The 14,308-nt window shown below is 38.4% G+C and overlaps 1 protein-coding gene across 1 annotated transcript in view; it reads left to right on the top strand.

The window, feature by feature from the left end:
• The first annotated feature begins 5,746 nt into the window (after nucleotides 1-5,746).
• LOC109881466 (up-regulator of cell proliferation-like) overlaps nucleotides 5,747-14,308 on the top strand; it is a 29,105-nt gene continuing 20,543 nt past the window's right edge. The window contains 3 exon segments of the mRNA XM_031814648.1: nucleotides 5,747-5,811; nucleotides 6,010-6,175; nucleotides 10,560-10,673. Coding sequence (XP_031670508.1) covers nucleotides 6,075-6,175; nucleotides 10,560-10,673 — 215 coding nt within the window. The 5' untranslated portion in view covers nucleotides 5,747-5,811; nucleotides 6,010-6,074.

Here is a 14,308-nt window from a genome sequence, read left to right as displayed (position 1 = left end):
TGGACCAGAGCCAGTTACACTGCTTTTTAAAAATGATTCCCCTCTAATCAGGGACCGATTTAGACCTGAGACACCAGGTGGCTGTCATCAATTATCAGGTAGAACAGAAAACCAGCAGCAGTCCAGTCCTCGTAGGGTAAACATTGAATACCCCTGGCCCCTAATCAATTGCTAAAGCTACATGTGAGGTTAATAGCTGTGCACATAATCCTAATAGGCCAACCTCTTCATGGACTACATTTGAAAATTTTCGTATTTTAGGGCAGGGGATTCAAATCTTGAAATGGGCCTGTGTTCTCTTCTACCTGATGATTGATTGCACCCACCTTGTGTCCCAGGTCTAAATCAGTCCCTGATAGAGTGGAAGAATGGGACGAGAAGCAGTGGAAGAGGATTTGAGGTTCAGATTAGATTTGAGGGTTTTAGGGCATGAACTGGTATAGTCAGATTTAATTAAAACATAGTTATTTGAACAATTCTGGTTATGAATCTTGTTGACATTCATCCAACGACACCTTGACTTGCTTTACACACCCTCACTGCAGAGACATTTTCTCATGAAATCATGTGACTTATAGTTAGAACATTCCTGTAACCGCACCCTGCTACAAGCAGGAAACAAGTGGACAAACCAGAAATATGACATATCTGTTTGATAGCAAACCTTGATGATAAGATGAACTGTCATCTTTTTGGTTAACCACATTGGAACATTCTAATCTTTAAGGACATGAACTGGCAGAGCAGGTTTAAATAAAGTATAGTGCAATTGTTTTCAGGAAGGTGTACCCATGGTGATAGGAGGGACAGGAGGCAGACTACGGGCAGGGCAGCCACCCGAGGACAGTATGCACTGTTCTATGTCAGATAAATATGGCCTACAATGGCGGAGTGGTAGACTGTCTATAAAAAAATGTGCTCTACAATTGTTAACTATAATTTCATTAAAAAATGACTGACATGAAAATGATCAACTAAATCACATGATGATGGTGCACCTTTACAAGTAGTCCATCTAAATCAACTGATTTATCACAATAGACTAACACAGCAGCCATCAACATTATATTATCAGAGTATTGAGGCAGTGCTGGACAGATACCTTGATTTGTAAAGACACTCTTATTTATGTGTCTACTGTAGTGTAGCCAACTAGTGAACATACCTGTTAGTCCAGTCCATGTTTTCATTATACTGATAACTACTGTAGTGTAACCTACTAGTGAACATTACTGATAGTCCAGTTCATGTTTTCATTATACTGATAACTACTGTAGTGTATCCTACTAGTGAACATTACTGATAGTCCAGTCCATGTTTTCATTATACTGATAACTACTGTAGTGTAGCCTACTAGTGAACATTACTGATAGTCCAGTCCATGTTTTCATTATACTGATAACTACTGTAGTGTAGCCTTGTAGTTAGCATTACTGGTAGTTAGCATTACTGGTAGTCCAGTCCATGTTTTCATTATACTGATAACTGATGCAATCAGTATTCCATTCCATGTTTTATTAATGCACTAGTTAGGTACAGGTGTAGTGAACAATGATGGGAGATTCTCAATTAGAAAAGTCTGTCCTGTCCTCCATCTTCCTTTCAAACATAACCTAGAAACCGATAAGCAGTCAATTATTGAGGACGATAAGCAGTCAATTATTGTAACATTATACCCCTGAAAGAGGGGACATATGTGAAATGATTCACACTGACATGTAGCACCAGTGACAGAACATACCCATTTGACATGTTTAAAACCGCAGTATTTTGATCACATTTTGATCAGGAATCAAGGTAAGACCCAGATGCAGACTGTCGAAGTAACAAAGTTTATTGTAGCAACAGGGGCAGGCAATGACAGGTCAAGGCAGGCAGGGGTCGATAATCCAGAGTAAAGGGGCAAAGGTACAGGACGGCAGACAGGCTCAGGGTCAGGTCAGGCAGAGGGAGGTAACCCAGAGTAGGGGCAAAGGCACAGGATGGCAGGCAGGGTCAGGGGCAGGCAAGGGTCAAAACCAGGAGTGCGAGAAAAAGAGAGACTTGGGAAAAGCAGGAGCTGAGAAAAACGCTGGTTGACTTGATAAACAAGTCGAACTGGTAACAGACAAACAGAGAACACAGGTTTAAAAACACAGGTGATAATGGGGAAGATGGGCAACACCTGGAGGGGGTGGAGAAAATCACAATGACAGGTGAAACAGATCAGTTTTGGACCATTTTAATGTAGGCCTATGGGGAGAACAGGCCATGTCGAGATGTTCATATTGAAACATCTTCTTTTTTTTTTTCGTAACTTGTTTGATAAGATTAGTACCGATTTTCTCAGGGGACCTCACATGGGGCCCAACCCCAAGTTTGGGAACCACTGTACTAACCTCTGTCTCCTCTGCTTCCTCCTACATGCATTGCCTGTATCAGCCTCAACACTGAGTGCCACATCACTCTTTCTCAGTAGCCTACTCTCTGTAAAGTTATTATGACAACTTAGTATGTCTTTTTGCTCCTGCTGAGATAGGATCTGTTTAACGTTAGCTTCTTACTTCATGCTTCTAGCTGGCTAAGTAATATTATCCAGAGCCCTTCAACGTTCCTGTAATAGAAATCTCTGCCGGCATCTAGCCAAATGGCTGATATATCCATAAAGCAACTATTTACCAGTCGGTTTTTGTTTGAGTGATGTCCGTAGTCATCGCAGGGTTAGCGGGAAAGTTTTAAAATGGCCTTTTTTCTGGCATCTCGCAAACATTACGATAGCTTGTTGTACACTTCATTCAAGCATGTTATTTACTACTACTAGCCTATCGAGGAGAGATTCCACCTTCCTCTTGCTTTCTGAATGTAAAATAGGGGAGTTTGAAAGGAGAATGAGAGAGCCGTGATGGTGTAATCAAAATATCCTACACCGTATGAGTAGCCTGCTAATGTACCTTTCTGGACCTTGTAAACTTTCGAGAATAAACTCATAACTGATCCAAATGGTTGCATAATCAGGCCTAGGTTGTAAGCTGTTATTTCTGCATGATCATCAAAACAGGATGTTTGAGCGGTTATACAAATTATCCTACATAACTGCAGTTTACAGCCCTAGACAATAAATTAGTACTCAATTAATTCTTTATTGCACTGTGTTGCAGCTTAGAATAATTGTCATGATTAAAAACATTGGCCTAATCAATTGTGTAGTTTTGTGTGTCTGGGACTGCAGAACGCATCAGGAGGAACGCCCAGGTCTGCCATTTCATAATCTGATAACTTTATCGCACATTAACAGGTAAATGTTTATATTCTCTACTATTTAGTTAATGAATGGCCTAATATCTAGCTAATATGTAGCTTCTTACTTTGCTACACATCTCTAACCTCTGTCTTCCAGCTGTTCCCGTGCGCAATAGGCTAGTCTACACAAGCCTCTCGGCTAGTCCTCCTCACGTGAAATCCCAGGAAAACATATAGGCTACAAAAGCAATACGACATTAATATAAAAATATATATATATGATAGACCTAATAGCCTTTTTGTGGAGAAAAGCAGGCTTTCTCTTGCTAAACTCAGCAAAAAAAAACGTCCCTTTTTCAGGACCCTGTCTTTTAAAGATAATTCATAATAATCCAAATAACTTCACAGATTTTCATTGTAAAGGGTTGTTCACAAACAATTAATGAACCTGCACAGCTTACAGACGGTAGGAAATTAAAGTCACAGTTATGAAAACTTAGGACACTAAAGAGGCCTTTCTACTGACTCTGAAAAACACCAAAAGAAAGATGCCCAGGGTCCCTGCTCATCTGTGTGAACGTGCCTTAGGCATGCTGCAAGGAGGCACGTCAGGGATTTCCTCCTCTTTTTCCGAAGAGGAGAGGCGAAAAGGAACTGTCCATGGTTCTTTTAATACATAAATGTATACATGAACACTACAAAACAATAAACATGGAAAACCTAAACAGTCCTATCTGGTGCAAAGACAGAGACAGGAACAATCACCCACAAACACACAGTGAAACCCAGGCTACCTAAGTATGATTCTCAATCAGAGACAACTAATGACACCTGCCTCTGATTGAGAACCATACTAGGCCGAAACATAGAAATACCCCAAAACATAGAAAAACAAACATAGACTGCCCACCCAACTCACGCCCTGACCATACTAAATAATGACAAAACAAAGGAAATAAAGGTCAGAACGTGACAAGGCATGAGAACTGCAGATGTGGCCAGGGCAATAAATTGCAATGTCCGTACTGTGAGACGCCTAAGACAGCGCTACAGGGAGACAGGACGGACAGCTGATGTCCTCACAGTGGCAGACCACGTGTAACAACACCTGCACAGGATCGGTACATCCGACCATCACACCAGCAGGACAGGTACAGGATGGCAACAACAACTGCCCGAGTTACACCAGGAACGCACAATCCCTCCATCAGTGCTCAGACTGTCCGCAATAGGCTGAGAGAGGCTGGACTGAGGGCTTGTAGGCCTGTTGTAAGGCAGGTTCTCACCAGACATCACCGGCAACAACGTCGCCTATGAGCGCAATCCCATCGGATTTGCGTTTATCATCAAAGGAATGAGCGTTGCGCTGATGACTGTACTCTGGAGTGGGATCGATTTGGAGGTGGAGGGTCCGTCATGGTCTGGGGCAGTGTGTCACAGCATCATCGGACTGAGCTCGTTGTCATTGCAGGCAATCTCAAAGCTGTGCGTTACAGGGAAGACATCCTCCCTCCTCATTTGGTATCCTTCCTGCAGGCTCATCCTGACATGACCCTCCAGCATGACAATGCCACCAGTCATACTGCTCGTTTTGTGCGTGATTTCCTGCAAGACAGGAATGTCAGTGTTCTGCCATGGCCAGCGAAGAGCCCCGATCTCAATACCATTGAGCACGTCTGGGACCCGTTGGATCGGAGGGTGAGGGCTAGGGCCATTCCCCCCAGAAATGTCAGGGAACTTGCAGGTGCCTTGGTGGAAGAGTGGAATAACATCTCACAGCAAGAACTGGCAAGCCTGGTGCAGTCCATGAGGAGGAGATGCACTGCAATACCTAATGCAGCTGGTGGCCACACCAGATACTGACTGTTACTTTTGATTTTGATCCCCCCTTTGTTCAGGGACAGATTATTCAATTTCTGTTAGTCACATGTCTGTGGAACTTGTTCAGTTTATGTCTCAGTTGTTGAATCTTGTTATGTTCATGCAAATATTGTTAAGTTTTCTGAAAATAAACGCAGTTGACAGTGAGAGGACGTTTCTTTTTTTGCTGAGTTTAGTTGCTAAATGTAAATAGGCCTATAGGCCTTTTCTTACACCTGCACTGTTGGAGCTTGTAGCTTTAGAATTTCACTGTACCTTGCAATTACATCTGCGACCCTGTGCATGTGAGCTAATCTAATCTAAAGCTAATCTAATCTAATGGAAGTACAGTCCATGTTTTCATTATACTGATCACTGATACACTAAGTCCTCCAGTCCATGTTTTCTTTATACTGATAACTGATGCACTAAGTGCTCCATTCCATGTTTTCATTATACTGATCACTGTAGGGATCACGGCCTGACCTTAGAGATCCGTTTAATTCTCTATTTGGTTAGGTAAGGGTGTGACTAGGGTGGGTAATCTATGTTTTCTATTTCTTTGTTGGCCTGGTATGGTTCCCAATCAGAGGCAGCTGTCTATTGTTGTCTTTGATTGGGGATCATATTTAGGCAGCCTTTTCCCACCTGTTGTTTGTGGGATCTTGTTTTTGTGTAGCTGCCTGTGAGCAGCCCAGAACGTCACGTTTCGGTTTCTTCTGGTTGTTTTTGGTGAGTTGCATATTTATTAAACATGTGGAACTCTAAGTACGCTGCGCCTTGGTCCATTCATTCAGACGACCGTGACATTTACAGAATGTCATTATAATGTAAATGTTAATTCCCCAGTACAGCAGGTCAACAGTAGGCCTACTCTGCTTTTGTGTTTAAACGTTTTAATATAATGGTGTTTACTCTTCTAATTTACAGATTGATATGGGACCAGACCAGTCCTCTTCCTCTTCAGCATTGTGAGGTCTCCTCTCAGAGTTATAATGAGTCATCAGGGGGCTGAGGGTGGTGACATCCCTAAAGAAAGACAGAAGGATGAGTCACAAAACAAGGATTTTGATGAGACCATGGACCCTGATATGAGGTGTGTTTGTGTTCTTGTTGAACACTTAGATCCTATGCTATAATTATGTAATAGATTTACATGAGGATTTTTGCCTAAATACAACACACCTCTCAAATATCTAGTAATATGTTCATATGATTTCTATGAAGGATACTGAGTTACTGCATAGTACATAGAACATATTCTAGGGGAAACTTAGTCAGTTGCATAGCTGAATGCATTCAACTGAAATGTGTCTTTCACATTTAACCCAACCTCTCTGAATCAGAGCGGTGCGGGGGGCTGCTTTCGTCAACATCATGTCATCGCACCCAGGGAGCAGTTACTGTTTGGGGTTTAATTGCCTTCCTCAAGGGCATAAAGGCATATTTTTCCACACTGCCGGCTCGGGGATTCAAACCAGCAACCTTTCAGGTTAAAGGCCCAATGCTCTTAACCGCTAGGCTACCTACTGCCCCTATAATGACCCTAAGCGTGATGGGATGTTTTAATTCCTTTAATTCTAATCATAATAGTTGGTGTAAATAACAGAGGTGAAATCATGGGCCAGTGGAAGTGCAAATCAAATGTTATTGGTCACATGTGTCGAATACAACGGGTGTAGACTTTACAGTGAAATGCTGAATACAACGGGTGTAGACTTTACAGTGAAATGCTGAATACAACGGGTGTAGACTTTACAGTGAAATGCTGAATACAACGGGTGTAGACTTTACCGTGAAATGCTGAATACAACGGGTGTAGACTTTACCGTGAAATGCTTACCTACGAGCTATACAGTTTAAAAAAGAGAACTAAAAACAACAAATAAAATAAAATAGTAACACGAGAAATAAAATAAAATATTCAGACTCATCCCGTTTTCCACATTTAGTTACGATACAGCCTTATGCTAAAATGGCTTATTTGGTTCCTCATCAATCTACATACAATACCCCATAATGACAAAAGGAAAACAGATTTTTATCCTTATTTATCTAACTATTCAGACCCTTTGCTTTGAGATTCAAAATGGAGCTCAGGTGCATCCTGTTTCCATTGATCATCCTAGAGATGTTTCTACAACTTGATTGGAATCCACCTGTGGTAAATTTGATTGATCATGATTTGGAAAGGTACACACACCTGTCTATATAAGGTCCCATAGTTGGCAGTGCATGTCAGAGCAAAAACCAAGCCATGAGGTCGAAGGAATTCCCCGTAGTGCTCAGAGACAGGATTGTTACGTGGCACAGATCTGTGGAAAGGTACCAAAACATTTATGCATCATTGAAGGTACCCAAGAACACAGTGGCCTCCATCATTCTTAAATGTAAGAAATCTGTAATCAACAAGATACTTCCTAGTGCTGGCTGCTCGGACAAACCGAGCAATCGGGGAGGAGGGCCTTGGTTAGGGAGGTGACCAAGAAGCTGATGGTCACTGTGACAGAGCTCCAGACTTCCTCTGTGGAGATGGTTGTCGTTCTGGAAGGTTCTCCCATCTCTGCAACACTCCACCAATCAGGCCTTTATGGTAGACTGGCCAGACGGATGCCACTCCTCAGAAAAAAGGAACATGACAGCTGTGGGGATGTTTTTCAGCAGCAGGGACTGAGAGACTAGTAAGGATCGAGGGAAAGATGAACGGAGCAAAGTACAGAGAGATCCTTGATGAACACCTGCTTCAGGGCGCTCACCTTCCAACAGGACAACAACCCTAAGCACATAACCAAGACAACGCAGGAGTGGCTTCGGGACAAGTCTCAATGTCCTTGAGTGGCCCAGCCAGAGCCCGGACTTCAACCCGATCTAACATGTCTGGAGAAACCTGAAAATAGCTGTGCAGCATTGCTCCCCATCCAACCTGACAGAGCTTGAGAGGATTTGCAGAAAAGAATGGGAGAAACTCCCTAAATACTGGTGTGACACGCTTGTAACATCATACCCAAGAAGACTCAAGGCTGTAATCGCTGCCAAAGGTGCTTCAACAAAGTACTGATTAAAGTGTCTGAATACTTATGTAAATGTGATATTTCTGTTTTTTATTTTTAATGATTTGCTAAAATGTCTAAACCTGTTTTTTCTTTGTAATTATTGGGTATTGTGTGTAGATGAGGAAAAAACCCAATTGAATCAATTTTAGAATAAGGCTGTAACGGGAAAAGTGAAGGGGTCTGAATACTTTCCAAATCCACTGTACAGGGAGTACAAGATCAATGTGGAGCTATATACAGGGAGTACCAGCACCAGATCAATATGGAGCTATACACAGGGAGTTTCAGTACCAGATCAATGTGCAGAAGTACGAGGTACTTGAGGAAGAGACACTACATAGCCAAAAGTATATCTCATTCCAAAATAATGGGCATTAATATTGAATTGGTCCCCTCTTTGCTGCTATAACAGCCTCCACTCTTTTGGGAAGGATTTCCACTAGATGTGGGGTCATTGCTGCGGGGACTTGCTTCCATTCAGCCACATAGATTATAGTGAGGTCAAGCACTGATGTTGGGCGATTGGGGCTCTCAGTCTGCGTTCCAATTCATCCCAAAGGTGTTCGATAGGGTTGACGTCAGGGCTCTGTGCAAGCCAGTCAAGTTCTTCCACACCAATCTCGACAAACCATTTCTGTATGGACCTCGCTTTGTGCACGGAGGCATTGTCATGCTGACACAGGAAACGGATGTCATTGTATGCTGTAGATTTCCTTTCACTGGACCTAAGGGGCCTAGCCCGAACCATGAAAAACAGCCCCAGACCATTATTCCTCCACTAAATTTTACAGTTGGCATGATGCGTTGGGGCAGGTAGTGTTCTCCTGGCATCTGCCAATCCCAGATTTGTCCGTCGGACTGCCAGATGGTGTTGCGTGATTCATAACTCCAGAGAAAGTGTTTCCACTGCTCCAGAGTCCAATGGCGGCGCGCTTTACACGACTCCAACCGACACTTGGCATTGCGCATGGTGATCTTAGGCTTGTGTGCGGTTGCTCGGCCATGGAAACCCATTTCATGAAACTAGTTATTGTGCTGATGTTGCTTCCAGAGGCAGTTTGGAACTCAGTAGTGAGTGTTTCAAGCAAGGTCAGATTATTTTTACACACTATGTACTTCAGCACTCGGCGGTCCCATTCTGTGAGCTTGTGTGGCCTACCACTTCGCGGCTGAGCCGTTGTTGCTCCTAGACGTTGCCACTTCACAATAATAGCACTTACAGTTGACCAGGGCAGCTCAGGCAGGGAAGAAATTTGACACACTGACTTATTGGAAAGGTGGCATCCTATGACGGTGCCATGTTGAAAGAGCAGTCTCTTACGTTCTATGTTCGACCTGGAAAAGTCAATAAGTTCCTATAATGATTATTTATGTAGTTGGCAAGAATAAGAGAAGCTAAAATTCACATTATGGTGATTCAGATCATTATTATTATGTGGAGGAGAGGAATATAATACATGTTTGTTTTATTGCATTTGATTTGTATGTTTAGTATTTAGTGTTCTATTCATTTGTATGTTTAGTATTTAGTGTTCTATTCATTAGTGTGTTTAGTATTTAGTGTTCTATTCATTTGTATGTTTAGTATTTAGTGTTCTATTCATTAGTATGTTTAGTATTTAGTGTTCTATTCATTAGTGTGTTTAGTATTTAGTGTTCTATTCATTTGTGTGTTTAGTATTTAGTGTTCTATTCATTTGTGTGTTTAGTATTTAGTGTTCTATTCATTAGTGTGTTTAGTATTTAGTGTTCTATTCATTTGTGTGTTTAGTATTTAGTGTTCTATTCATTTGTATGTTTAGTATTTAGTGTTCTATTCATTAGTGTTCTATTCATTAGTGTGTTTAGTATTTAGTGTTCTATTCATTTGTATGTTTAGTATTTAGTGTTCTATTCATTAGTGTTCTATTCATTAGTATGTTTAGTATTTAGTGTTCTATTCATTAGTGTGTTTAGTATTTAGTGTTCTATTCATTTGTGTGTTTAGTATTTAGTGTTCTATTCATTTGTGTGTTTAGTATTTAGTGTTCTATTCATTTGTATGTTTAGTATTTAGTGTTCTATTCATTAGTGTGTTTAGTATTTAGTGTTCTATTCATTTGTGTGTTTAGTATTTAGTGTTCTATTCATTTGTATGTTTAGTATTTAGTGTTCTATTCATTAGTGTTCTATTCATTTGTGTGTTTAGTATTTAGTGTTCTATTCATTTGTATGTTTAGTATTTAGTGTTCTATTCATTTGTGTTCTATTCATTTGTGTGTTTAGTATTTAGTGTTCTATTCATTTGTGTTCTATTCATTTGTGTTCTATTCATTTGTGTGTTTAGTATTTAGTGTTCTATTCATTTGTGTGTTTAGTATTTAGTGTTCTATTCATTTTTGTTCTATTCATTTTTGTGTTTTTTGCATGACTGTCTTGTACTACTAGGGGCCAATCAGAGAGAGCAGAGTCTATTTCCTCTGGTTTTCTATCAGTGAAGACTGACAAATCCATGGATTACCCTGTTCATTTCAAAGGAGCAGACTCTCTACGAAACAAAGGGTGAGATTCTGATGTGCAGCCAGCTGTAAATACAGGCCTATGTTGTAATAATGCTGAACTCATGAAATAAAAGATCTGTGACTTAATGTAAAGCAAAAATACACATCATGATAACAGATAGTTATAGGTAGGTTACCATGTGTTATAATATCATGAAAACATATAGTTATAGGTAGGTTACCATGTGTTATATTATCATGAGAACAGATAGTTATAGGTAGGTTACCATGTGTTATAATATCATGATAACAGATAGGTAGGTTACCATGTGTTATATTATCATGATAACAGATAGGTAGGTTACCATGTGTTATATTATCATGATATCAGATATTTTTTAGGTAGGTTACCATGTGTTATATTATCATGATAACAGATAGGTAGGTTACCATGTGTTATATTATCATGATAACAGATAGGTAGGTTACCATGTGTTATATTATCATGATATCAGATATTTTTTAGGTAGGTTACCATGTGTTATATTATCATGATAACAGATAGTTATAGGTAGGTTACCATGTGTTATAATATCATGATAACAGATAGGTAGGTTACCATGTGTTATATTATCATGATAACAGATAGGTAGGTTACCATGTGTTATATTATCATGATAACAGATAGGTAGGTTACCATGTGTTATAATATCATGATAACAGATATTTTTTAGGTAGGTTACCATGTGTTATATTATCATGATAACAGATAGGTAGGTTATAATTTCATGATAACAGACATTTTTAGGTAGGTTACCATGTGTTATATTATCATGATAACAGATTGTTATAGGTAGGTTACCATGTGTTATATTATCATGATAACAGATAGTTAGGTTATAATTTCATGATAACAGACATTTTTAGGTAGGTTACCATGTGTTATATTATCATGATAACAGATAGTTATAGGTAGGTTACCATGTGTTATAATATCATGAGAACAGATAGTTATAGGTAGGTTACCATGTGTTATAATATCATGATAACAGATAGGTAGGTTACCATGTGTTATATTATCATGATAACAGATAGGTAGGTTACCATGTGTTATATTATCATGATAACAGAGTTATATGTAGGTTACCATGTGTTATATTATCATGAGAACAGATAGGTAGGTTATAATATGATGATAACAGATGGGTAGGTTACCATGTGTTATATTATCACGATAACAGATAGGTAGGTTACCATGTGTTATATTATCATGATAACAGATAGGTAGGTTACCATGTGTTATATTATCATGATAACAGAGTTATATGTAGGTTACCATGTGTTATATTATCATGAGAACAGATAGGTAGGTTATAATATGATGATAACAGATAGGTAGGTTACCATGTGTTATATTATCACGATAACAGATAGGTAGGTTACCATGTGTTATATTATCATGATAACAGATAGGTAGGTTACCATGTGTTATATTATCACGATAACAGATGGGTAGGTTACCATGTGTTATATTATCATGATAACAGATAGGTAGGTTACCATGTGTTATATTATCATGATAACAGATAGGTAGGTTACCATGTGTTATATTATCATGATAACAGATAGGTAGGTTACCATGTGTTATATTATCATGATAACAGATAGGTAGGTTACCATGTGTTATATTATCATGATAACAGATAGGTAGGTTACCATGTGTTATATTATCATGATAACAGATGGGTAGGTTACCATGTGTTATATTATCATGATAACAGATAGGTAGGTTACCATGTGTTATATTATCATGATAACAGATAGGTAGGTTACCATGTGTTATATTATCATGATAACAGATAGTTATAGGTAGGTTACCATGTGTTATATTATCACGATAACAGATAGGTAGGTTACCATGTGTTATATTATCACGATAACAGATAGGTAGGTTACCATGTGTTATATTATCATGATAACAGATAGTTATAGGTAGGTTACCATGTGTTATATTATCATGATAACAGATAGTTATAGGTAGGTTACCATGTGTTATATTATCATGATAACAGATAGTTATAGGTAGGTTACCATGTGTTATATTATCATGATAACAGATAGTTAGGTTATAATTTCATGATAACAGACATTTTTAGGTAGGTTACCATGTGTTATATTATCATGATAACAGATAGTTATAGGTAGGTTACCATGTGTTATATTATCATGAGAACAGATAGGTAGGTTACCATGTGTTATATTATCATGAGAACAGATAGGTAGGTTATAATATGATGATAACAGATGGGTAGGTTACCATGTGTTATATTATCACGATAACAGATAGGTAGGTTACCATGTGTTATATTATCATGAGAACAGATAGGTAGGTTACCATGTGTTATATTATCATGATAACAGAGTTATATGTAGGTTACCATGTGTTATATTATCATGAGAACAGATAGGTAGGTTATAATATGATGATAACAGATAGGTAGGTTACCATGTGTTATATTATCACGATAACAGATAGGTAGGTTACCATGTGTTATATTATCATGATAACAGATAGGTAGGTTACCATGTGTTATAATATCATGATAACAGATAGGTAGGTTACCATGTGTTATATTATCATGATAACAGATGGGTAGGTTACCATGTGTTATATTATCATGATAACAGAGTTATATGTAGGTTACCATGTGTTATATTATCATGAGAACAGATAGGTAGGTTATAATATGATGATAACAGATAGGTAGGTTACCATGTGTTATATTATCACGATAACAGATAGGTAGGTTACCATGTGTTATATTATCATGATAACAGATAGGTAGGTTACCATGTGTTATAATATCATGATAACAGATAGGTAGGTTACCATGTGTTATATTATCATGATAACAGATGGGTAGGTTACCATGTGTTATATTATCATGATAACAGATAGGTAGGTTACCATGTGTTATATTATCATGATAACAGATGGGTAGGTTACCATGTGTTATATTATCATAACAGATAGGTAGGTTACCATGTGTTATATTATCATGATAACAGATAGGTAGGTTACCATGTGTTATATTATCATGTTAACAGATAGGTAGGTTACCATGTGTTATATTATCATGATAACAGATAGGTAGGTTACCATGTGTTATATTATCATGATAACAGATAGGTAGGTTACCATGTGTTATATTATCATGATAACAGATAGGTAGGTTACCGTGTGTTATATTATCATGATAACAGATAGTTATAGGTAGGTTACCATGTGTTATATTATCACGATAACAGATAGGTAGGTTACCATGTGTTATATTATCACGATAACAGATAGGTAGGTTACCATGTGTTATATTATCATGATAACAGATAGTTAGGTTATAATTTCATGATAACAGAAATGTTTAGGTAGGTTACCATGTGTTATATTATCATGATAACAGATAGTTATAGGTAGGTTACCATGTGTTATATTATCATGAGAACAGATAGGTAGGTTACCATGTGTTATATTATCATGAGAACAGATAGGTAGGTTATAATATGATGATAACAGATGGGTAGGTTACCATGTGTTATATTATCACGATAACAGATAGGTAGGTTACCATGTGTTATATTATCATGATAACAGATAGGTAGGTTACCATGTGTTATATTATCATGATAACAGAGTTA

The sequence above is a fragment of the Oncorhynchus kisutch genome, unplaced genomic scaffold (genome assembly GCF_002021735.2).
Source record: "Oncorhynchus kisutch isolate 150728-3 unplaced genomic scaffold, Okis_V2 Okis07a-Okis12b_hom, whole genome shotgun sequence".
Lineage (NCBI taxonomy): Eukaryota > Metazoa > Chordata > Actinopteri > Salmoniformes > Salmonidae > Oncorhynchus > Oncorhynchus kisutch.
The sequence above is the reverse complement of the archived record's forward strand: the minus strand, read 5'-3'. Positions and strand labels throughout refer to the sequence as shown.